We start from the raw sequence: 26,610 nt of genomic DNA, 5'->3' as shown, positions 1-26,610 counted from the left end.
AGAACACGTTTAGCCTTCCGACGTCGCACGCTACACAGTATGCGTGACCGCCTCCACAGTTCGCTGGAGCTGTACGCGCGTGTGAGAGTAGGCGTGCCCCTCCCACTCGGACCAATCAGCGTCGCTTTCCTCTCGCGGGACTTCTTGCGGGGCGCGCACAGTAGCCCGAAACAGCTCTCACCGTCATCTCCCGATGAACTACAGTGATTTCTCCATATATGTCGCCAAGGCCTGGATGATAAACGTCGCGGAATTATCCCCGCTACCGCGGGGTATACCCCGTGGGGGTCCACGTGAACATAACACGGGGTATGTCTCCTGGACGATACACGAAAGCAAGACCCGTGTTGCTGACATATATCGAGAATTCACTGACACTCAAAGCGGAGAAGTGTAAATTCGCCTTAAATGACGCGAAACGTCAATCCTTTCTTCCACTCGTTGGATCATGATTCTCTATTGCTTCCCATTGTACAATCTTCGAAGATCGAGCTACCTCTTCGCGGAGATCCTGATCTAAGGAAACTGTGACAGTTTCCTGTTACGAGGGTCTACGAAGCTCGCTATGGGGAATTTAAGTAACTATCGCCGCATGGGGGTCTTGGCCACGTAGGATCATCAACTGACCGCGTCTGCCATCTTGATTCTCCCTGTTTTCGATCTTGGACAACTCCGATGGGACCTGACGAGAATGGCAGCGACGCTAGACTTATTAAGTTAAGATAATCGTGACTGTCATCGAGTAGTTGACGGGACCCTGTCACCTAGATTCTTCGCTACTAACACCGAGCTAACAGCAAGTATTAAACGAAAGTACTAACAGTTTGACTTCCTTTAACTTCTCTCTTGCCCATCCTGATGAGCAGCTCTGATCGATGACACTTCTTCAGGCTCTGTCAGGCTACGGTTCGTGCGCGATAGTCTAACTGCGGAGTTGTTTCGAGGTAGCCTTTCCTAGGTCCATTCTCGTCAGGGTCCATCTCAAGGAGTTCGACAGCAGCATCGGTGTAAAAATTCGTCAAGAATACGAGACAGTGCGGCGAGGACTGGGTGTATCAGAGGCGATCCGGAGTAGCTGAAGACGGTTTCAGCGAGTCGGTGAAAGTAATAGCAGGTCAGAGCCGTGTCCCGATCCCGGGGAATTGGACAATCGTTCGGTGAACAAGTCGATACCAAGTCCTTTCGTGGATCTCGAGCAATGCAGTGTTTTCGGTGCGACTGTTCACGGGGGTTTCTCTCGCTAGACGAACTGCGACGGTGTTTTCCAACAGCTCGCGCAGCATGGCAGCGCGCTCTTCAGGGTGTCCTTGAACGCTTCGCGGAAGTCGCGGTTGAAGTACGCGTAGATCAGGGGGTTCAGCGCGCTGTTGAAGTAGCCTATCCAGAAGAGGACGGTCACCACCGTGTCCGGACAGTAGCAGGCTTCGCCGCAGAGGGACGTTGTTAGGTACCTGGAAGAAGACAACGGAGCACATCAAAACAGAGATTCAAAGAGTCACAGAACTTGGGGCGGGGACCTACGGACCCCTTTCTCTCGAGCGAGGTGGGGAGTCGCTGGGGCCCGAAGCTGGGACTCGCGGCGGCCCTCATGGGAGGGGAACACCGGGTGAATGACCCGCGCGGTGTCCTACTCGATTAGGTATTGAGGGAGGGGAGCTTTACTGCCCGGGGGTGTTATTGTCAGGGAGGTGACGGCGAGTTGTTTTCACTAACTCAGGGAGGTCACCTAGGTAGAGTTAGTGGATATACCTCTTCAGGGGGAGGGGGGTCCCCCATATCCCCGTCTTTTCCCCCAGGGAGAACGGGGAATCCTTATTGCGATTACCACCACGTAAACAAAAAAAGTAACCATTTGACCGATCAAGTTAAAATTTGGTGTACTACTAATACTAAAGATAACACGTATATTTCAGCCAAAGACTTTTTTGAAATTCAATCTAAAGCCTGATCGGTAGCATCATTTAGCTTTAAGGTGAGAGTTTGAAGAGGCCGTGGCGGGGACCTACGGGCCCCGTTCCTCCGAGCGAGGTGGGGAGTCGCCGGGGCCCGAAGCTGGGACCCGCGGCGCCCAGCCGAGCGACCCAGTGTCCTACTCGATTAGGCATTGGGGGGAAGCTTTACTGCCCCGGAGAGTTATTGTTGGGGAGGGGATGGCGAGTTGTTTTCGCTAGCTCAGGGAGGTCACCTTGGTAGAGTTAGTGGATATATCTCTTCGGGGGAGGGGGGTCCCCCATATCCCCGTCTTTTCCCCCAGGGAGAACGGGGAATCCTTATTGCGATTACCACCACGTAAACAAAAAAAGTAACCATTTGACCGATCAAGTTAAAATTTGGTGTACTACTAATACTAAAGATAACACGTATATTTCAGCCAAAGACTTTTTTGAAATTCAATCTAAAGCCTGATCGGTAGCATCATTTAGCTTTAAGGTGAGAGTTTGAAGAGGCCGTGGCGGGGACCTACGGGCCCCGTTCCTCCGAGCGAGGTGGGGAGTCGCCGGGGCCCGAAGCTGGGACCCGCGGCGCCCAGCCGAGCGACCCAGTGTCCTACTCGATTAGGCATTGGGGGGAAGCTTTACTGCCCCGGAGAGTTATTGTTGGGGAGGGGATGGCGAGTTGTTTTCGCTAGCTCAGGGAGGTCACCTTGGTAGAGTTAGTGGATATATCTCTTCGGGGGAGGGGGGTCCCACATATCCCCGTCTCACCCCCTAGGGAGGATGGGGAATCCTTATTGCGATTACCACCACGTAAACAAAAAAAGTAACCATTTGACCGATCAAGTTAAAATTTGGTGTACTACTAATACTAAAGATAACACGTATATTTCAGCCAAAGACTTTTTTGAAATTCAATCTAAAGCCTGATCGGTAGCATCATTTAGCTTTAAGGTGAGAGTTTGAAGAGGCCGTGGCGGGGACCTACGGGCCCCTTTCCCCCGAGCGAGGTGGGGAGTCGCCGGGGCCCGAAGCTGGGACCCGCGGCGACCAGCCGAGCGACCCAGTGTCCTACTCGATTAGGCATTGGGGAGAAGCTTTACTGCCCCCGGAGAGTTATTGTTGGGGAGGGGATGGCGAGTTGTTTTCGCTAGCTCAGGGAGGTCACCTTGGTAGAGTTAGTGGATATATCTCTTCGGGGGAGGGGGGTCCCAGATATCCCCGTCTTTTCCCCCAGGGAGGACGGGGAATCCTTATTGCGATTACCACCACGTAAACAAAAAAAGTAACCATTTGACCGATCAAGTTAAAATTTTGTGTAACATTAATACTAAGGGTAACACGTATTTCGGACATAGACTTTCTCAAAATTCCACCTACAGCCTGATCGGTAGCATCATTTAGCTTTAAGGTAAGAGTGTGAAGTCCACATATTGATTGGACTATGTAATATTTTCTATCCGGTATTTCAAGCTTCTCTTCGGCTAAAATGCACATTTAGCATGGCACTAGACCCTCTACAAGTTTGAAATTGATAGCTGCAGTGGTTCCTGAAATTCTGGCGGAACCCTGTTGCAGCGGCAACGGTCCCGGAATCGTCGCAAATATGCAGGACGTCGCGGCCATTTTGCGCATCCTGCACAAGAACGGTCGCCGAAACAAGACAGAGCTGGACGGATGTCGGGGGCGCAACTTCCACGAATAATTGACCGTGATACATCGGGCCGGGATATCGGCGAACGTCATCCGGAAACATTTACGCTGACTAATATCCATATTTTCGGTCGCTGCGCAAAAGTTATTTATTTTGGAGGCGACGCAACGGGGGTTTCGAAACGTCCTGCGGACCAGAGAGATCTCTGTCCGCACGCGCGACGGCTAATCGAGCAACGCCTGCCATGATTTGTGGCGAGCGTCGAACGTGCTCGCATATGTCCGCATCTGCACAATAACGCTCGTCACGCCAAGCATGCTTGCAAATCATTCAAAGTCTCTGTTTGTTTATACGCTTGGTTAAATCCATGGCTCGATCTACACTCTCGAAAATTCCGTGATATAATTCTACTTCCGAGACCGAGCACACCCGTTGCGCAAATATTTTCCCGCCCGGCTGTCGTTCGAACGGGGAACAACATAATTGTTGTTAAATTGCCGGAGTTTACGGATCGATCGCTTCATCGTTAATGCAAACGGTTTGTTGCTTGGTGACGGACCCGTTTCGCTGTCGGGTGTCAATTAGCTTGTGTGCGCGACGTTGTTTGTCGATCCTGTGCAACTATTTTGTCCGTCCATCTGTCGCGTACTCTGACAATTGTATTTATTCCTAAGCAAATGTTGGGAGACTGCAAAAGCTCAATTTTCAGAGGTCTCGAGATTTTCGAGCTTTGTACCCGAAAATAGATGGATCAATTTTTATTAAATTTATAGGACGATGGGACACAGTCCGAGGAAGCTATATCAAGGTTGGTCCCAGAAAATTTGCAATCGCTCAAATTCCTCTTTCTTTGAAAGAGGCGATTCCTGGGATCATTCCGAGCAACTCTTTCCTTTGCGAAAATGTTCTCCGCCGCTTGGTTAAGGAGTTATTAGCGAAAAACGAGGACCAACCAGAGCGCGGCCTCAGCGGACGCCACTCCCGTTCGGCGGCAGGCCCCACCCCGGACTCCGGCTCCGCCAATGCCGACGTCCCGCTCAGTGGGGCCTGCCGCCGAGCGGGAGTGCCGTCCGCTGAAGCCGCGCTCTGGTTGGTCCTCGTTTTTCGCTGATAACTCCTTAACGAAGCGGCGGAGAGCAATTTCGCAAAGGAAAAAGTTCCTCCAAATGACCCGAGGAACCAGCTCGTCCAAGGAAGTAATTTTTGGGAGATTCCGTATAATAGTAGCTCGAAGGAACGAAGTAATCTGAAACAATTTGTCACGGCTTCGATCGTAAAAGAAGTCCCAAGCACCAGTCACGAAAAGGGCCGAACGTCGGCACAACAGGGCGACTTTGGATTCTCATTAAGAGGCAATGCCTCGCAACTTCCGTCTACGATATTATGCGAGCAATAAGGAGAGGGAGCTCGCTATTTCCTCGGAAGCTGCGACCGCATTGCTTAGCCAAGCAAATAGTTAGACTATGAAGCGGCGGCGGAGACTCGCGCTGCTGAGCCCTCGACGTATACTCCGCGGGATGCACTCAGCTTTGCATTAATAAAACATGCGGCTGGCTCAGCTTTCGCGAGTATTCACCGGCTAGGGGGAACTTGGCGTCGATGAAACGAAAGCACCGAACAGCTTGCACCGTGCCTCGCTGATATATCGTGCGAGCCGAATAGACGGAGAGTTTCTCTCTGTGTATGTTTTTTGCGGAAAAATCGACGACCCCACCCCCTCCCAATTCCGCAGTCGTTACTGAAAGGCCGCGGAAAATGAGCGGAAAATCCCCCCACGATGGGAACAGTCCAAAGAATGTTTCTTTTTCTCCTACTGACGCAGCAACCGCCTCGTTCCCATCGAATCTCTGCGAAATTGGTTATTCTTCTAATGAGCAGTCCTGCAGCCGCATTCTTGACGAAACGGGCTCGGATGTTTGTAAACAATTAGCTCCGCTTCGAATGGAACATGCCTCTTTATTGCTTATCTGCTGTCGCGGTTTCATTAGCGGCCGGTAATCGTGTTGTCTAGCTTGTGTGCTTGTTTGTTGTAATGTGAACGAATTTATCATTGGAAATTACGAAATTATTATTGCAACATTCTGTTCTAATTTTGACTGTGATTAAAAGTCTTGAATGTACGGAATGAAGAAATTGTGCTAATAATTATTTTAACCCTTAACACTCGAATTCGAAATCTTTTTTACATTATTAAATTTGTTTGAATGCAATAAATTACTAAAGACTTCAGTATTTTAGGAGTAAATTGCACCATTTTCATATGTATAACATAGAACAAAAATGTATACAAGGGAAATATTCTAGGTCATAAGAAATGTTTCGTTTTGGAGTTAAAATAGCTTCGAGTGCAAAAGGTTAAAGCATGAATGCTCATCTTTATAATGTCGATAAAAGAGGTCCTTTTGATAGAGATCTTTTTAAACTGAATTGTTGATTTTTTCCGTGTGAGAAAATAATTCCGCACTTAATGCAGCACGTATTATCTTCTTCGTTTTATTAGTTCGATTTTTCAAACGACTTCTTGCCAAGACAATTCATTGTTGAAGAGAATTTATTCTTGGACGGGAGACTGATCACGTACAGGAATCGAATACGCGATCTTTCATTTGTCGGGCGACTTCTTTGTCCACTAACAATAAGCTCTGTCCGGGCCATGGTCGACTTTTCCTCTCGAAATTCACGTATAATGTCACCACAATCGCACAACATCACTACCCTACCACCTTTCGCTATTTAATGTTAGGTTATTTGATACCCCCAATGCAAAGCAACAAACGGTAATAATAATTCACGAGGATGCACCGCGAAGAGAAAATCATATTGAAAGTAAAAATTCGGTATAAATTAAGTTCTTAAAATGTACGATCCTCTCTGCTTACCAAAGGAAGAATGGCAGCCAACAAAGGAGGAACGCGCCCATTATTATTCCGAGCGTCCTCGCTGCTTTGTGTTCAGCCCTCCAACTTTTCGTTTGTTGTCGTATGGAAGTACCTGGAAAATAAAAATTTACGTTAGCAACGTAAAAGGATGAAAAAGTTTTACTGTATTATTCAGTTCGTAACTTTGTTGCTAGTCCAGCTAGCTTCCATACATACAAGGATTTTTAAAAAAAGTTAGATTAGAAATGTAGGATTTGGTGAATGTTTACGGTCACTTAATTTATACATTTGTGCAAGCAGTCGAAGCTTTGCTAAATGCTTTGTGTAAAGCGTCAGTAAAAGTTTGAGCAAATGCATTTATGCATTCGTCAAGGTCTTACTAAATGCATTTGTTTTTTTCTACATAATACCGTCAGATACGTTTAGATACAAATGTGATAATAAATGAAGACTGAGGAATATAAAAATTCACACATTTTTGTTATTGTATGCTATGAAAAACGTAAGAGTATTTACAAGTACTATTTATCCTATTGAAATCTATTGCAGAGGAAGCTAAAAAATCTTTTTATACACAACTACACCGAAAGAAGCTATTGTATTACAGTACTGAGGGTGACTTGTTGGTTTATGGTCAACATACGTATTCGTGGTAACTACATTGACTAAAGTGTATGTATTTCTCAGATTTACGTATTTACAGTGGCATAGGTACTTTGTTCAAAAGGTGTCCTAAAAGTAAACTCTTGATCTAAGTCCAATCCTCGGGTCCGTGCTGTGACATAGATCGTGTAGCTCTACTATTTTCTCGTGACCGCGTGTACCTCGCCGAAAGCAGAAAGGGACAGCGCGTGTAAATAAACACGGACCGCATCATAAATTTGTTATTGTGCTACCTGTAGAAATTGCCCACCTATAAAAAATTTCGCGTTTCAGAATGAAAAATGGCGGGGAATTCATAGCATTTCTCCGTAGTAAATTCGATAGACACTTAAAACAGTATATCACGCGCAGAAGAATAATGATAAATCCGGCTCTATTAATCACGTTTCTCTTAAACTCGATTCTTTTTATTGTTTCTCGTTATATCGACGGAAACAACGGGCGTCGACGGGGTTATTAATGCCGGGCAAACAATGAACGGCACGCGATTGTGCGTTGAACATTGACGAACCGCACTGATAATTAATTTCAGCTTCAGCGGTGTGTGTGTGTGTGTTTGTGTGGACGAACGAAGAACTCGAGCACGGGAGCGACGCGATTCGGTTAAACAAAATCGTGTTTATTGCACGAACCCGGCCCGCCCCGTTGATATTTTTGGCCCCGTTAATTCGCCAGGCAAACATTTTCTGCTCCCGTGGAAATCGGTTAATATTAATAAAGCCGTATCAGCGGATGACGGCCGAAGCTCAAGGTCACTGGCTGGATCCGAACAATCGCGTTTCGGTGGAACGAACCTGTAATTTATTCACGTGCTCGTCAATTACGTGGCGATATTTCGTTCATTTAACTGGCACATCGAATTACGCTGGCAGCTGTTTCGGAGGGGAAATTATTCACGGGAGATTACGCGTTCCGCAACACCATTTTTTCCCGTGAGTTTATGTTTATTTTCAATCTCTGGCTGGCCAGACATTTCTACCAAGGTCGGAAAATTTGCAATCAGAGTTTCTATTAAAGTACCGGATGCTTGCAAATCATTTTTATATCGCTGACATGTTTATTGTCGAGTTTGAACAAGTATTACTCAAAACCATGTCACCACAATAAGTACAATATATACAAATATGCAGTCGTAAAAAATTATTTAATGTTTGGTGAAGAATTTCTCGTTCACAAGTGTCCTAAAATTTGTTTAAGTATTATTTTGTCCATCCTGTTCCCCAATATTTGGAGATTTTCAACTAATATTTCGACTGAAAAATCTGTTTAAAGATTTTTTATTGTATTACCGAAAAACTTTTGAAGTCCGCAATGTAGAACAGTTTTCAACAATTGAATAACGAGTTACTCTTGAACTTACTCTTATTTTTAGCCGCATAGAAGCGACTATTAATTACTTCCTGGAAGTAAAAGAACAGAGTATTCGAATTCATTGTGCAGCATTAATTTACTTCTTTGTGTCGTTAAATTATGTAGCTACACGGATTAAACAAAGGCTCGGCGATGCAAACTCGTTATTTATGTTTCAAAGAGAACCAAAATTCCATTTGGTCTAATTACATTCCGTTTCTCGGTATTTCTTCCTTTCTTCTCATTTCCAGGTTACCTCATTTCTCATTTTTCCAGGTTTCGTTCAAGATCATCTGCTGCCCTGAAAAACAGTACATATCTTGTATTTTTGCAATTTTTCAGCTGAAATTGTGATTCTTCAATCTCGTTGCTTGAATCGCAGCCATTTAAATTTTTTTCTTGGAAATCCCACGCGCCATTATCCTCTGCTACTATCTTCGCAGCAGCTTCGAATTCGCAATTAGAATTCGCCGAGATACATTACCCCATTAACCCAGAACATAAGTTTTCTTTCCGACGATGGCCTTTGTCATCGCCTCTGTGCTTTCATGCGTTCCGCCACCCACGCGTGTCACGTCATTTTTACCACATACTGTTCCGCCACCATAATTTAATTACTTTGAGCGACTTTCCATGTAAACGTTTTGTGATGTGGTGAAGTAATATTAACTAAATTTTCGATTTTTATACTTTTACGGCTTACATGACTTGAAAGATAAACTATTAGTGCAAGAAATAAAATTATATAACTTCATCTCAATTTCTTGAAATAAAACTAGAAGTTCCCATAATTTCTCCTATAATTTCTTTCGATTGTCAATTTTTGGTGAAGGCATTTCAATTAAAATGGACTACTTTAAGGCACAGTGCAAGAAATAAAATTATATAACTTAATCTCAATTTCTTGAAATAAAACTAGAAGTTCCTATAATTTCTCCTATAATTTCTTTCGATTGTCAATTTTTGGTGAAGGCATTTCAATTAAAACGGACTACTTTAAGGGACGGATGATAAAATTCTTGCAATAACAATTTAAATTCCTCCTATGCCAATTCCGAATAAAATTTTATAAAAATGGCACTATAGGGAACTCAGAAAATATAAAATATGTTCAAATAATTTCTGTACTTTTCCCTATTGATTAACCTCTTTTTTGCTTAGTGGCTAGATTATTGTCAAGCATGTCATATATGAGAAAGAAAATTTGTATTGATCATATCTAGTTTAATGTCAAACGATTGCTAAATATTATTTTGCGGATTAAAGGAATGCCATGATTGCTTAATTGATGTTGGCCTGCCTCGATATTGTAGGGCAAGGGATTCATCATTGTAACGTTTCGAAGTCAATGACAGGGGTTCGAATAAAGTTTCCCAAGAAGCCGTCCGATGGTTAGTGCTGGTTCTCGGCCGTGTGTCCGTTTAAGAACACGTCGCTTCCTGGCGGAGATAGCAAATTCATTTTGGCGGGACGATACCCAAGCGCTGTTTAGATAATGCGAAGTGCCAGAATAGGAAGGCAGTCGTTGGAGCGAAAGCTGAAGGGTTCGCGTGATCCGACGCAGTCAGGCAGATTTAGGTTGGTTGGTCGATGCTCACCGGCTTCTCCGTTTTCGTGCAATCGATGCGCTCGTCTATCAAGATGCAAGAACCGTCTGCCCTACGGCATGCCCGATTTAAGTGTACACACGCAATTAGTTCTCGGCCTATTGAAGACGCGAACGAATCCACCCAACTAGGAACAACATACAGTCAGAGACAAAACGATAGGACACCATACGTTTCTTTGTCTTTTCATACGATGTCGGAAGAAACAATTTGGGAAATCATTTATAATTATACGCGTTCAGTTAGTCATATGATGGCACACACTTTACATCAGAATAACTCTACTTTAAATGCATAAAACGACTCCAGTTTTTATACCAGGCTAGAAGGATTAGTTGCTGGATTTTAAACTTTACTTCAGGGAACCAGAAATTTTTAACTTTTTATTATGTAATCCTGTAGATTTTGGCGAGGAAATTCCGAAAATCCGCGTTTTAATCCAAGAGGATTATTAGTTCAGAAGTTACACGTGTCTAACGATGTGCAATTTTCAGCGTTTTTCACAGGCAAGAACGCTGCCATGTTGGAATGTAGTACATTCAATTTCTTAAACACGTGTCCTATTATTATGTCCAATTAATTTCTCGTGAAAATTGACACTTTTCTAGATAAATTCATACGGTGCAATATCATAGTTTTACCAACAGAGTGAAACGAACAGGAACAGTTTGAAACGATGTTTGTACGAGAATTTCCCTTATTTCATCTACTAAATAGAGATTGACAAATCAGTAGGGTGTTCTATCTTTTTGTCCCCGACTATACCACGCTGATCAACACAATTCAGAATTTTCGCATCGATTCGGTTCAACGAACGCCACGCGAATCGATATTTCGTCCTCTTCCGCAATCTCGTACCCTTTTCAATTTGACTTTTCCCACTGCTGATTTTGTTCCTGTTGTTTGACTGATATGGACATGTAATTGTGAGCAGCACTAAAAGCGATTATTTCAAATTACATTATTGACATAAATTGCACATGAAAAATTTCGATAATTTCTCTGAAGAAAATTTCCAAAAATTGGCGAACAAGATGGCATCCGAGGTAAGATTACCTCGCTAATATTAGGGGTGCCCATAAGTAATCAATTATTTGCAATGAATTTGTTTTGCCTTTAGTTCTGTACCGATCGTTGAAGAGGAAACACGTATTCTCTTACAGTTTTCGGTAGAGCAGCCTGTATTCAAAATATTGTAATAATTTTTTTTACAACCTTGTAATAAAATGGCGGCGTCCGTACCTTCCGAGGATCATATTCGTCATTGCATATTTTTCCATTTTCATGCTGGATTTAATGCAACGGTAACAACAAAGAAAATTTGCGATGTTTATGGAGATGTATTGAAGGTCAACAACTGTCAACGTTGGTTCGGAAGGTTTGCTGGTGGTGATTATGATCTCTCTGACAGGCCTCGAAGTGGACGACCAGTTGAATTTGATAATGACACCCTAAAATCTCTAGCGCAAGCTGATCCAAAATGAAGTATACAAGAATTATCGAGAAGCCTTGGGTCCACATGGTCAACTATACAATGGCACCCACACGAAATGGGAAAGGCATACAGGCAAGGAATATGTGTACCGCGTCAATTAGACCAACAAGAATATTCGTCGACGTTTGCACTTCATTGCTATCCAGATTTCGTAGAGATCCATTTCTTCGCAGAATCGTTAGATGAAAAATGGATTCTTTGTGATAACATAAAGCGTTCCAAGCAATGGCTTTCTGCAAATCAAACCGCAATATCAACCCCTAAACCTAGCTTGTCACTTAGGAAGGTGTTACCGTGCATTTGGTGGGACTGTCATGGCATAATTCACTTTGAGGTGTTGAAACCTGGAGAAACAGTTACTGCTGAGTCGTATTGTCAGCAATTGCAACGGCTGTATTCAGAACTATTGAAAAAGAGGGCATCTTTAGTCCACAGAAAAGGTGTAATACTGCAAATTGACAATGCCCGGCCCCATATAGCGAAACTCACTCAGGAAAAAATCGAAGAATCGCAATGGGAAGTTTGACCGCACCCCCGTACTCACCGGATATTGCTCCCTCTGATCTTTTCAGATCTCTGGAGCATTATTTATGAAATAAAACATTCTGTAGAAGATGTAAGGAGGCACCTTGAGTCATATATTGTTTCACGAACCCTGGATAATGATGGAGATTATATAATAAATTAAGAAATAAAAATCTGAATTTACTAGAAAGTTTGTTTCAGATTTCAAAATAATTGATTACTTATGGGAGAGAAACAAAAATGGACATCCTTCGGTATCCCGGGGTTAACGGAGCGACGCATCCCCTTCTCGCGTGATCTCTATTGCCAGCTACGACCAACGACCGCTTCTTATCCCCATTAAAAAGTTCCGTATCCGCTTAGCGCGAAAGTTCCAGCGGAACCGGGTGGAGAATCGCGACCGCGTTTTTCGCAATCCCTGCCCGGACGCTTCTCTCTCTCTCTCTCTCTCTCTCTCTCTCTCTCTCTCTCTCTCTCTCTATCCCTTTCTCTCGTCTGCTCTCGCCTCGGGGACTCCAAAACAACTGGAGTATCATAAAGTTTCCTAGCCCCGGTGGCCCGACAACTTCAAGGAGACGGACAGGTGTTCGTTTTTCCACCGGCACGCGAGTCCTATTTCCCGGCGCGGTGAATTTTTTAGGACGCCCCAAGACGTTTAAGAGGATGCTCGGGGAACGTGGATTTGCGGCAATTTCACCCCTGTACCGCGAGGCCCTCGATTACTCGAATTAATTAGGGCTATCAGCGCGGGTTTGAGCGAGTTTGAGAACTCGCCGAGGAAAACCCGGCGAGTCGGACGAAATTTATTGAAGAGCGCTTTCGCGAGGTAGAACCTCGTTCAGTTGAGTTAATCGAGGTTATAGGTGGGAGGATTGAAGCCTCGTCGAGGGAAAGGGACGTGAAAGAAGTTCGCAGGAAAGCGTTTTTGTACTGTAGAACCATGATTGTTCGAAGTACTTAATGGCATCGTTATTGGATGAGGGAAACCGGAAGTGGGGAAGCACTCTCGCGAGGTAGCACCACATTTTGTTTAGCGAATTGAGGTTCTGGGCAGGAGGATCAAATACTTTTGGAAAAAAATGAAAGGACGAAGGAAGATCGTCGAGGAGCATTTTTATAGAGGAAATTGGGAAATTTTTTTCATCACAGTGTTACGTTTAAATACTCTAATTTCTGCAAATTTCAAAATTCCATGATACCCAGTGGAACGAAGGGATTAAACTAAGTTGATGGGAGAGCGCTTTTACACGGTCGAACCTCGTTAATTTGAGTTAATTGCGGTTATAGGTATGAGAATTAGGGCCCCTCGAAACTAACGTATGAGAGGAACTCGTGTAAGAGCATTTTCGAAATCTGGAACCACGATTGTTCGAATTAATTGGGAGTGAGAGCATGAGAATCAGTAAATTTTGTGAAATTTAAGGAATTGAAAAATGAGGAATACAAAATAACCCTAATGCCCAGCGTTTCACACTGTAGAAGCTTAATAATTTGATGTAATTAATAGTGTCACGTGAGCTAGTTTTAAAGCTGATCAGGAAATCAAAAGGATGTAAAATTGGAGAGTACTTTTGCATTGCAGAACCTCGATTATTTCTGTAGATGTAAGCGTTAAGAACTTTTAAAACTGTAGAGATGGGCCAAGTTCATCGAAGAGTCCATCACTGTACCGTAGAACCTCCATTATTTCAATCAATTAGGATCGCAGGATCAGCAAGTTTGTGAACTTGTCCAGGGCGTCGAGAAGTTCGGCGAAATTTATTGAAGAGCTCTTTTACACTGTAGAACCTCGTTCATTTGAGTTAATTGAGATTATTATTACGAGAACTGAGGACTCTTGAAACTAAATGAAAAAACTTGATTGAAGGGTGTACCGTAGAATCACGATTATCTGAAATAATTAGCGGTGTCAGTACAGAAGGAATGTTCAAAGTTAAAGGGAAGAAGGAAACTGACTAAAGTGCACTTTTCCACTGTAGAATCTCACTTATTTGAATTGAGTTAGACAATTAAAAAAATTTGGAAAAAGTTATGTACATGCTGATAATTTCATCGAAATTGGTTAAATGCTTGACAAATGTCCGAATCCATTTGTCAAGCACATTTCACGATGTCAAAGGATTCGGTTAGCGGTCAAGAATTAAGAAGTTGGTTATAGCTGCCGACAACTACGGGCGAGACGGACCTGAGTTGCAGGGTCCGAGGGTTGGGGACGTTGCTGAAGAGGGATGGTTATTTCGCGGACCACGTACGCACGCCAAATCTGTTCTTGTTCTTACGCTGGAAATTTAATTTGCCAGCCACAGTTGGCATGGCTGTACCGTGTGTCGTGCTGCATTGGCTCGCGCGTCCCGCTCTCGCCAGTTTCATCCCCTTTGGGAACTCGGCTCGGGTGTAATCCTGCTGCCCGACGAGCTTCTGCGAAGTGTATATTACTTTTAAAACAGTAGGACACTGGATGTGCACCAATAAGCCGTCCAGCGTTCCTTTTTCTAACGCGCGTGTTCCCGCACACAATTGCGTCCCCTGAATATTAAGGGGGTATTCTTGTTCTCGAGGTCGTTTCACCACATTTAGGAATTTCTTTTATGTAAACTATTAAACCTTTTGCATTGGACTTTTGCACGTACATTTACCGATATTTCAGGAACATCTTGGTCGATTTGTACAACGTATCACGTTGTATATACAGTGAGTTCTCGATTTATGTCAACAACGTGGGTCTTGCCAGGGTCATGTATCGTCCAGGAGAAATATCTGGTTAGGTCCTGAATACTTATTCTATACAGAGTTTTGTGATGACTACAGGGTGTCCCAAAAATTGCAAGGGGTGATTCCCAAGGTAGGAAATTGAACAAAACAGAGAGCAGACTTTAAGCAACACAATACAGTGAATTTTCGATATATGTCAACAACACGGGTCTTGCCAGGGTCATGTATCGTCCAGGAGACATACCTGGTTTGGTCCTGAATACTTATTCTATAAAGAGTATTATAATGACTACAGGGTGTCCCAAAATTTACTTGCTTGCAAGGGGTGATTCCCAAGGTAGAAAATTGAACAAAACAGAGTGCAGACCTTTAAGCAACACAATACAGTGAATTCTCGATTTATGTCAACAACACGGGTCTTGCCAGGGTCATGTATCGTCCAGGAGAAATGTCTGGTTAGGTCCTGAATACTTAATCTATACAGAGTTTTGTGATGACTACAGGGTGTCCCAAAAATTGCAAGGGGTGATTCCCAAGGTAGGAAATTGAACAAAACAGAGAGCAGACCTTGAAGCAACACAATACAGTGAATTTCCGATATATGTCAACAACACGGGTCTTGCCAGGGTCATGTATCGTCCAGGAGATATGCCTAAGCCGTGTTATGTTTACACTCCTCGGCGTCCGAGGCCTCCCGAGCTTCGTGGTCCCTCACGGGGTATACCCCGCGGTAGTGGGGAGAATTCCGCGACGTTTATCATCGAGGCGTTAGCGACATATATAGAGAAATCACGTTTACGTGTGACACACGTATCCGAAAATTGAAGAATTCGTTTAAATTTCTTCGAAATCGACCGCAGAGACAACAAACTGTACCAGGACCGCGCGCGACAAGGAAATAAAACAGGTTGTTGGTGGATCTGGGACAATAGTCTCGCGGGACACCCGGAATCTCTCGCGGGACTTTAATCCCGAGAACTCGAATAAACGCCTAATCTCGCCTGTCGATCCTCTGGCGAAGGAAGAAAAAGATCCTCGCGAGAATGCAGGGGACTCGTCGCCATCCGAGGAGCCTAATCGGCCGCCGTCGCCAGCGAAATTGAGAGACGAAACGCCGAAGGAGGACGGTGACAGACGATGACAGACGAACTGTCATGAAAAGCGCCAGGCGGATCGGGGGACGAGCGAGTCTCTCGATGAAATTAGAAGCCTTGAAACGGTCCGGGCCTGGGGAATTTTAAAGAAATGAACGCCGAGTTACAGACGGCCGGAAAAATGATTCGCCTCGCGCGGGCTCTATCGATCCGCGGATCAGTCCTTGCGAGTGTGCCTCGGGGCTTGACGAGGACCGAGACTGAGAAACGGGCGTCGAATTGATTGAAACATGATTTAATGGACCTCGTTATTGATCTGCCTCGGACTGCTTGCACCGGGCGCACACGAGGTTGCACCCGGACGAGACTCGAGGAAGATTTTTTGAAAGTACGCAATGCGGATCTGCGAGTTTGTGGCCCTCCCGAGTTCCACCGGGAAGTTGTTTCTTCTTATTCGATCAGGCACTGGGCTTATCATCACTATGACGACAATTAATAGGAAACCAATTGAACCAATTGAACAATAAAAAAATGAGAAAATATTTTCGAAAAACTTAAAATTATATTTCACAATGTCCCCGTAAAGGAAGTTTTAACAAATCCACTTTTTTCGCACACTGCCGAAAAACCTAGTGTAGGAGATCTACCTTACCGACGCGATCAGTCCTACTGCATACATAGCTAGAGACATGGTCGCCAGATGAGCGGAGATAGCGCGAATTGTGGGGAATAAGTTACCCTCTCTCTCTCTCTCTCTCTCTCTCTCTCTCTCTTTGCCAGTACCGGGTTAGTCACGTGACGAGGCCGTGGCGGAAGAAGTGGAAGTTAGAGTGGGGGAAACAAGTCTTGATCTGGCGGCCACGTGTTGTACAGCAGACCACGACTCCCACCGTTAGTTTACCGGCGCTCCCACTCTTCAGCTGCTAGCTTGACTTCATCTCCAGATCCGGGGAACTGGGTGCAAGTTGGCAACAGCTATCGGCAAATGACACCGTTGTTGTGGCCGCATTGTCTGCGGTGAACGGGCCGATTCGTGGAAAGATCGAGGACCTGTCTCATTTCGCCGGGCCGGTCGGCTCTTTAATAACGGTCGCGGTTGAAGAAGAAGAAGAAGAAGAAGCCATCCGGGTTCCTGATAAAATTTGTTGCGGGACGAGCGAGGCCGAGAGAAAGAATGGGTTTCGAACTGTTCTCCTTCCAGCCGTCCAATTTTCCCTGCGAACGTTCGTCGGACGTGAGAACCGATTGGTCGACCGGTTAAGTGAAAAGGACCCTTCAAAACAACGGAGCAATAAGTGGCAGGGGAGGGGGACGGGTGGAGAATGGAAAGCAAATTTCATTAAGTAGACGCTTCCGCTTTGAAACAGAGTCTTCAGGAGATTTTCTTAGCTCGGACATTATGAACCGTCGACGCACAATAATGCAATATAGCTCTCCTGTTAAGGGGAAGTGGATTGCAAATCCCTCCTTTCGTAGACACGCGTACGCGTGTCGTCCGGATTACAGCCTTTTCTACAACGGGGTGTGTGAACTACTCCTCAAAGAGAGCTGTTTTCTCGGATAATATTGACATGTACGTAAATTACGTTCTGGACGTAACGTCGGTATTACAGTAATGCCTCGATATACGTGACATAGATGCGCACGATATTTGTACGAAACTTTTTCACTTCCAACGATTCGTTTATGAAGCTCGCGCCGGCGTATATGAAACGTTTTTCTGATTCAAATGAGACGAAAAATACCTTCAAGTATGTTTGATCGTTCAATTGACGATTCAGTGCAACCTCGATTATCTTAACAAATCGTATCTGAGTTCTCCGTTATCTGTTCAGAATCGTTTCAGCCGAAAATGATCCATATACAGTAAGATTCATTATGCAAATTAGTAAAGATATACTCTAGCACTGCAGCTAGATGACTGTTCGGATAATCGAGGTTCCATTGCATTGTGCATTAAATGAGTAAGTATGGTCCAAATTGTGTCGTGTTTGGACTCCTTTCGATCAGAAAATTATTGCCGATATGTTGGCAGAAGTTTCGTAAAAAAATCGTTACGAACAAAAGTGTGTTATCATTAAATTGATATTGTCTCACTGATACGCCGGCGTCGACGTATGTTTATGTGTATGTGTAAATCAGGATATTGCTGTACACAGCGAAGCAGTTTGTTATTTTTACAGTCGATTTAGAAGATGTTGCAGCTGTTTAAACGAAGTGTACAAGCATAAAATTCGTAGCCCCTCGAACGTAAACTTAGTTTGTTTGACAGTAAAGTTTAACGCCCTTCGCCGGGATCAAACTTCGTACTCCGAGGCTGAATTTCAGAACGTCGATTCCGAAGGAATTGGAAAGTTCCCGATGCTGTTTTAATCGACTGCAATTCCATTGCTGTAACGAGGTTATATTGCGTAACCTCAAAACTCCCCCAATATGGCGAGAGAATTTAATGGCAAATTGGAGTGGTAAGATGTTTGGAAGCTGATCCTTGGAACTTCAATTATAAAGTTTGAAGTGTGATATAGCTCCCAGCCGTAACAGTCTATAAAACACTCGTTCTTCCTTACGTGGGCATTGATTTTCGATGAATCCAACTTCTTCATAACGTCCTACGCTTCGTAAACATATTTATTGCTTCTACTTAGAACACTAAGTTATAATTGAAAAATTGCACGTCCTTGAACTTCTTCAACTTTGAGTACACAAACCTTAAAATATTCTGTCTGGTCTCGTTTTAAAGGGTGAGTTCTCTGCTTTCACAACCCCCAACTTAATTTTCTCAAATTTTAATACTGACGTCACTCTTTTCGTTTGAAGAACAATAAATCCTCGGCTGAAAATCGACGGAAAATTTTAGGGGGGTATTCAGGTTTTTCCTTTTCAAAAAATTGATTCTCTTGCATTTTCCTTAAGTATATGTGTCGTGAAATTTGTGTGCAATAGGATTTGTTTGAAATCGTAAAATGAAAGTAGTTATAAATAAATATATAACTCATGTAATTTTTATTATTTTTACTTATAAAAAATCACACATATTCCTGAGACACCAGTAAATGTGTGTGCAAAATTTCGAAGCAAAAGGTTTAACAATGTTTTTTAAAAAGAAATTCCTAAATACGCAGAAACGACCTCGAAAACAGGAATGCCCGCTTAAAAGACGACATTCTCTTATCTTTATATTTCCCCTCCCCTAATGAGTTCAAACAATGAAGATTCTAGAGTGTAAAGAACTTTACTTTATCTTGTTCGCTGTGAGTGTATCTCAAAATTCACTTATTTTTTCTACTTTCACTGTGACGGTTTAATTCGAATAATCGAAGTAATAGATTACAAAAATGTTCTTCGATCATTTTCTCCCATTTCTTTGGTTTTCTCGGCGAGTTTCACTATTCCCTCGTCCCAACCCTAATTAATTCGCGGTTCTGCTCGCGGTGGTTCATGAGCGGGTTTTAAACCGTTCCATCGAGCCGTACAGGAATTAGGTCACTTTTAAGAATTTTTTGCAGGAAAATTCAACGACACGTTCAGCTAAAAAAACTCTTTGCAATGTGTTCTAGCATGATGGAGCATTGTGGATACATTTTTGCTGTTGTATTTCGCAGGTTTATTATCAGCTTGACACGTGCGCGACGATCACAAGTATTTAATTATTTCCCTTTGAAAACATTCCTAAGTACGACTTCATTTCTCGATCGACAAGATTGAAAATTCTTTTAATGCGAGGCGAGCGGTGGTTCGCATTGTGTTTGGTCGGATAGATGAATATCGGTGGTCAAGGCCATTCGATTCGAAGGAACGCGAAACGATCTGAGAGAGATTACTCCGATATTACTTTCGAGTTCAGGATGAAAGAAGTTCATTTACCGTCTGTATTTCACTTATCTATGGACTATTATAAACGAAAGTATGCTATTGTTATAAGTTTCTATTGTTGCCTACAGCGTTGTATATTTTCAATTTTCAAACGTGAATATTTCATACAAAAGTAAAAAATATTCCGTGTAGCTAAGGTTCCATCTAAAAATTTATTAAGTCAATCCAAACACGCCAATTTGTGCAAGTGACGTTAATAATTCGATTACCCAATGTATCACTAGTTTCCATATTTTATTTTTACGTTAATATAGCATTATTTAAGAGTTTTTCTCCATGATGTAAGTAAAAATGTATAAGTTTGTATTGTTATGTTAATATAGCATTATTAAAGAGGTTTTCCCCATGATTTAAGTAGAAATGATTTTTATGCGTATTTTCTTTTGCCGATGACTGCGGATTTTTCTGCAAAATGAAAATTTCCTGCAACAATCACAAGGTACTAAATAAAGATGTGTTTCTTCCTTCAATTGTTTCAATAAGTTTCACCCACTTTTGCCATGAATGCATAAATTCCAGTCTAGACATCAGTCTATAATAAATCAGTGGTTACTATGTTAACTTGGATAAGTGCAACACTCATGTCATTATTCCCTTTGACGCTCTGCCATAGTACTATCGACGTCCAGTGTCATCGCTGGAGGTCTTCACCCGTCAAGTTGCATTGCTTCGAGCACTATTACTAGGGCATTGGTTTTATTATCCATAATCGGTTCAGTATAGCAGCTGATTAATTCACGCGGCATGTACTCCTCGCCTTTGATAAAACGATCATAAGACTTTCTCCTCTATTTCGAACGGTTTATAGCCTGTATCTCTTCGTAATTGCATTGTTCTTATAGTCGCGGCCTTGGTCTTCACGGTGTTCGCGCATGTTCTTGTCTTTCTTGCAACATTTCGATCACCGAAACCTTGACATCTATAGCGGCAGGTCACTGCTATGTGATCCTTCATGTTGCAACTGTGCCACACTATGTATAGCCTCTTTCCTGGTGAGGGTGGCCCTGCATCTTACGAGTTCTCTATCTTCTTTTATTAACCTCTGCCACTCCGATTACTAACGTGTTAATAAACGTGTTAATCATACGTGGGTCATACTTTCTCCATCTTCATAAATTAATTTTTGTCGCAACATATTTCCTGAATTTTTATATACTTTTTCGTCCATATTTAAAAAGTAGTTTTTGTCTTAACATATTTCCTGAATTTTTGTACACTTCGTCCACATTTAAAAATTAATTTTTGACATAACATATTTGCTGAATTTTTATATACTTCTTCGTCCATATTTAAAAATTAATTTTTGACATAACACATTTGCTGAATTTTCATATACTTCGTCTATATTTAAAAATTAATTTTTGTCCCAACATATTTGCTTAATTTTCGTGCACTTCTTCGTCCATATTTAAGAATTAATTTTTGTCCTAACATGTTGACTCGATTCCTGCACAAGACATGGGCTTTAAAAATTAATTTTTATCGTGACCTATTTCGTTTGTTCTCGCACAATTTTTTCCACCCACCTTTGAAATTTCATTTTTGTCATAACCAGACTGCGGATTTTATGCAGTTAGAACAGAAACGAGTAGTTGTAATTTAAAACGGTAAAGACATTAGAGGAATTTAAAAACGCTTTTGGGTTGTTTCTGCCTATTAAACACATTAAAAAATGAAATAACTTTCCATTTCACTCCAGTTTGTTGCACTTCGGTTGGAACATTCTTATTTTGCACGAAAATCCGCAGTCAAGTCATGACACATACAGGCTTCATTCTTGTGCGTCTCTTCGTCCATCTTTAGAATCCATTAAGAAACAAAAAAATTATATTGTCTTTTTTCAAAACCTGATTTCTAACAGTTGCATCCGATGGCGCTGAGCGTTGTTCCTTTCCGTAGCGTGATCGATAGGCAGCGCGCTACCTTCTAAAATGGCGGATTAATTTTTTAAATATAGCCAATTAAGTGACAGATTTAATTACTGAATTTCTAACTATGTTTTCTAGAATGAATACGGATGGAAGAGGCTTCGATACTGAATTCAAAGTAAACAATTTCTCTAACAGTAAGAAAACTACGTGTCTTCAAAATATAATTCAGCTGAACATACTGATCTAATAAGGTACGATACTAATTTAAAGTACACTAAAGTTTCTCTAAAGTTTCAGAGTTTATGTGGCACGAATGAACGAATTTTTACGCAATTCTACAATGTCTACTGTATTAAAGAACCTTGAAGTCACTTACTTATAATTATTTCCACTGAATGCATTTTTCAATGAAGTATTTGATCATTTAAATTACAAATTTATAAACTAGAAGTACGTCGATGCAATTTCTAAATGTATGCTGATACTTATGGCAATTAGAAGATACGAATTTAATTAGAATCTTTCAAGTTCGTTAACGAAAAGAATATTTTTTTAATGTCTCAATAAGTATCATAAATAAGTATACACAAGCTTCGAAGCTGTTCTACGAAATCCTAGTTCTATTAATAGTACCTTTACTTTCATCCTCAACATCCAGACAATCTAAATTCCAAGCAGCATGCGGAACAATAAATCGGTAAATAAAACGTCCATTTGTGAAAACATTAAATCATACACACAACGAGAACATATATCAACGTATAAGAACACTTCTGGATCTCCTAAAACAATTAAAAACAATAAAACAATTAAAATAGCGAACACAACGAATTTGCGAATAATATTGTAAGTAGAACTTGAGGAAAACAAAATACATAATGGAAGCGAACATATTCATGTGCCGAACCTTTTTCTCTGCACAGAACCACCTGCTATACTATAATGAAAATGTTGCAGTAGTATGCTGCAGAGATTTTATTCCTTCTCTTTAACAATACGCTTCGTAACATTAATTCTTTTTTCCTTACATAAGCAATACAGGTATTCAGCCCATTTTCACCATAATTAGTGAAACAATTTTGAAAATTAGTAGCAAGCAAGGAATTGCCTTTCGAAGTACAGTCAGACCTGTTTTTGTGCGGTAGATAGGCACAAAAAGAAATAGTCAGAAACTTCATAAATAGCTGTAACAAATAATGTTTTACAACATCAGTGCAAAAAGTCGCAGAGAAAAGACATCGCATAGAAAAGGACCGCACAAAAACAGGTTTGACTGTACATTTCGAATGAAACGTTTCGAATACTAGGGGAAGACAATTTGAAACAATTCAGACACGGGTATGTCTGATGATCATCGCTCTCGAGGATGATAATTTTGTGGAGCAGTTTCCCCGAATCAGCCGGTAAACAGCAAAATGGGAATTCAAGGTTCCAATGAGCTGCAATCGATCGGGTGGGGTGAAATTATGAAATCAGAAGTGATTAGGGGTATTTTCGTCCCCTTTCGCTGCAGCTTCAGTCACGTCAACCCCTCTATCCCGCGGAGTCTGCTGTCGTCGTTTCCAGATATCGAGCGAACAAGCGGAGGACGAGGGTGTCCCGGGGTGTTCCCGCTGAAGCTGCCTGGAACCGCGTTCACTGACCTACCCTACCACAGGCTGGTAGAGATCAAGCCTCCGAACTTCCCACCCCCTCGGCCGCCGTTCATTCTTTCACGTTCATGTTCCCCACATCGTCTCTTCTCACCCCTCCCCGTCCTCACCCTCGCGTTCATTCCTCCAATCAGTTTTGGCAGTGGATCGTTCGGGCACAATTAATCTGCTAACGACCAGCCCAGCAGCGAATAAGGAATCCGTCGATTAACACTATTATACCAGGTCACCCATCGGCAAGGTGAATTGAAGAGCATGCTGCCAGAGGGTGCCCCCACTTTTCCCTAATTCGAGCAAACCAACGGGAATCGAGCTGTTTAGGGCAAAAGTGGTGCAAGTCAATATTTGTGTGATACAGCGGTTATGTCTGCCACCGAGCAATTTTGGGATCTTTATGAATTGTAGCTTTTCAACCTCGTACGTTCGGACGTAACAATTTTTATTAACAAGCACAAAGTTATTGGATAATGCGTTTACAGGTAATGATGTTCTGTCGATGCCGCTCTTATTGTGCTTCGTGCAATCTGGTGTCTGTTACGAAATCGTTATCCTTGTTACGTGGAACTTGCTCCATTTTATTGGTCCGTTATCCAACGGACGATCACATTTCTTTTAATGAGACAAAAGTCCGTAGAATGTTGTACGCTGCACCTTCTAAAAATACGAACGGGAATCGAAAGGTTTGCGGTAACAAGGAGACAGGTGTGCAAAGTGTAATCGCAAATCTTCCGTATTCGGGCAGGAAGTGATATTACAAAAAGATCAACTGAAAATATTGAATGGCGTTATATAAAGTTCTATTTCGAAAGAAAAAGAAGAGTTTGAAGATTTATAAGGTTATTCGTCTCGTATGTGCTGTTCAATGGGAAATGGCTGACGTGTCTGTACATAATTTACCACTTCCACTTCGCCCACACCGAGACACGCGTTCTCGACCTTCGACGCATGTATATGATGATTAAAACAGTCTCAAAAATCACGTTTGACACGGAACAATTTTCTGCCGAAGGAAAAATAATTCTTAACCTTACCGGCTTTATATACAAATAAATACAAAACATTTTCAAAGTTTGTGAATTTTGCGTATCAACGGTGTTTCAGTTGATTGATCTCCAACATTAATTTTTCGAATTTCATAAATTCCGTTCCGCGCACCAACCGCATTGTTCGCTCTCGTTAATAATCACCCTCTCGTGAAGCGTATTTAGCGCTTCTCCCCCCCCTCTCTCACTCTCTCCTCCCCACGCAGCGTACAATCTGAGTCAAAGTGCAATGACCTGTTCCAGGCAATGAGATGAACTCCTCGCGAAGCGTCTCTTCCCCCACTTCCCACGAATCGGTCGAACAGCGTCGCTAAGGGTGCGAAGATCTACAGAAAAATATTTCCCTTTCCGCTCTCCTTTGTTTTTCCTCCCCTCCCGACGCGCTGTTTTTCTTCTTCTTTATGTCACCCATCTCCCGAGCTGAACTGCGGACACTGCAGAAAAGTTTTCACTGCGGACGAACTTTTCCGATCGCCCGCAGGTGTGGTAATTGGAAACACCTCCCGCCGCGGCAGTTGTGCTTTCTCCCAGAAGGAGATTCATGAAGATGGACCCCGCTATTAACCCCCATTAATTACTCGGTGCTATCTCTCCTTTTATACTCTCTATTAATCATCCGCGAATTTTCTGTATTTATTGCATCGACCAGACAATTTTAACGAAGATTTTCCTGCAGTTACAGTTGCGAGACGCTACAACAAATACACATTTAAACAGCACACTTATTTATAAGAAAGGGTCGTCACTTTGTTCCGAAAACATTCCTGAAGATCCTGTTCTGTTCGGATCGTCGACGCTTCTACAGTAAAGCCTCGATCTAAGCCGCGCGGATCCACGCGATGTTAGTCGGTTCGCCTAACCCCTCCACTGGGGGGCATACTCCACGAGAAGCACGAGCTGCCTCGGTTGCGCGAGCAAAGTGTAAACATGTTTGTTTATGCGCGCTGTCCTTTCCTGCGTTCGGCGCGGTCACAAGAGAACAGTAGCCCTACACGATCTACGTCACAACACGGACTTCACTGAGACTTTCTTGTTCTAGTTAACGTTTATTGTATTAGTTTAGACTTTACTGTGCCAGTTTATTTATTTCCCGCGCGTCTTACACGCCTTGCAAAGAGTGCAGACGTCCGAGTACATTTTTAATCAGGCACACCTTGCCTCATGCGACCCGGCCGGTTGAAAGACACATCAGAGGACCGTGAATCCTTTGCGAGCAGCATCCACGTACAGCAAAGAGATCGCGCGGATCTTTTCACGCGGACTTCTACGGTGGATTTTTACGAGTTGCCTATTTGGAGACTGACCCAGAAAAGAGGGCGCGCACAAAGGACCGTCGTGCACCGCGAGACTTTCGGCTCGCGGACAAGACGTGGAAGGACGAAGTCGCTTGAAGAGAATGCCGCTGCGAAACCCTTAGCCAGAGGTTCGGCCAAAGGTTCCGCGTCGAATCGAGACCCGCGTCTCCTTTATAGTCCGTGCCGGCCGATTCAAGGAACGCTGCGCACCGAAACGCGGAGAGAGAGAGAGAGAGAGAGAGAGAGAGAGACCGCGCTGAAATATGCGGACCCAGTGGCCTTGGCTCCCTCGCGCCGCGAAATGAAACTAAACGGGACCTCGTGCGCGGCTCCTTTCATGTCGCTCTGATGCCGCATCGCGGACGGCTGCAATTCGCGTGCGGCGCGACGCTTCGGAGTGTTTCAAGTTTAATGTCCCTTGGTCTTGATAACGGCGCCACAGAAGTGTCTTTACGAACCTATTTTCGAACCGTATTGTCCCGGGACGTTCGTGGAAGCACAGTCGCCAGATCAGGGGAATTGACTCGGATTGAGGGGAATTCAGTTACCCCCTCTCTGCCGGTACCGGATTAGTCACGTGACGTTGTGACGCACGCATGAGAGGGACGAAACGCCTCACGTGACCCGCCCGAGGCGGAAGCGTGGGGGTATGTGGAAGGGGAAGGGGAAGGTAGAGTGGGGAGACCATTCTTGATCTGGCAACGCTGCGTAGCACGGAACTGTACGGGACCCAGAGTCCCCAGGTCAGGGGAATTGACTCAGATTGTGGGGAATACAGTTACCCCCTCTTTACCGGTACCGGATTCGTCACGTGACATTGTGACGCACGCACGACAGGGACGAAACGCCTCACGTGACCCGCCCGAGGCGGAAGCGTGGGGTTATTGCGTCGTGGAAGGGGAAGGTAGAGTGGGGAGAAAAGTCACGATCTGGCAACACTGTGTAGCACGAAACTGTACGGGA

At 43.3% G+C, this 26,610-nt stretch overlaps 1 protein-coding gene across 2 annotated transcripts in view; it reads right to left on the bottom strand.

Annotated features, from left to right (window-relative positions):
* Positions 1 to 1,233: 1,233 nt before the first annotated feature.
* Positions 1,234 to 26,610, bottom strand: part of LOC143354487 (octopamine receptor beta-1R) — a 159,642-nt gene continuing 134,265 nt past the window's right edge. For both annotated transcript variants that reach the window (XM_076788634.1, XM_076788633.1), the window contains exons 3-4: positions 6,468 to 6,579; positions 1,234 to 1,451 (exon numbers count right to left, since the gene is read on the bottom strand). In XM_076788634.1, coding sequence (XP_076644749.1) covers positions 1,241 to 1,451; positions 6,468 to 6,579 — 323 coding nt within the window. In that variant the 3' untranslated portion in view covers positions 1,234 to 1,240. The remainder of the gene's footprint in view (positions 1,452 to 6,467; positions 6,580 to 26,610) is intronic.

The sequence above is a fragment of the Halictus rubicundus genome, chromosome 5 (assembly GCF_050948215.1).
Source record: "Halictus rubicundus isolate RS-2024b chromosome 5, iyHalRubi1_principal, whole genome shotgun sequence".
NCBI classification, from domain to species: domain Eukaryota; kingdom Metazoa; phylum Arthropoda; class Insecta; order Hymenoptera; family Halictidae; genus Halictus; species Halictus rubicundus.
Note: the sequence above shows the minus strand (reverse complement) of the source record. Positions and strands in the feature narration are given on the sequence as shown.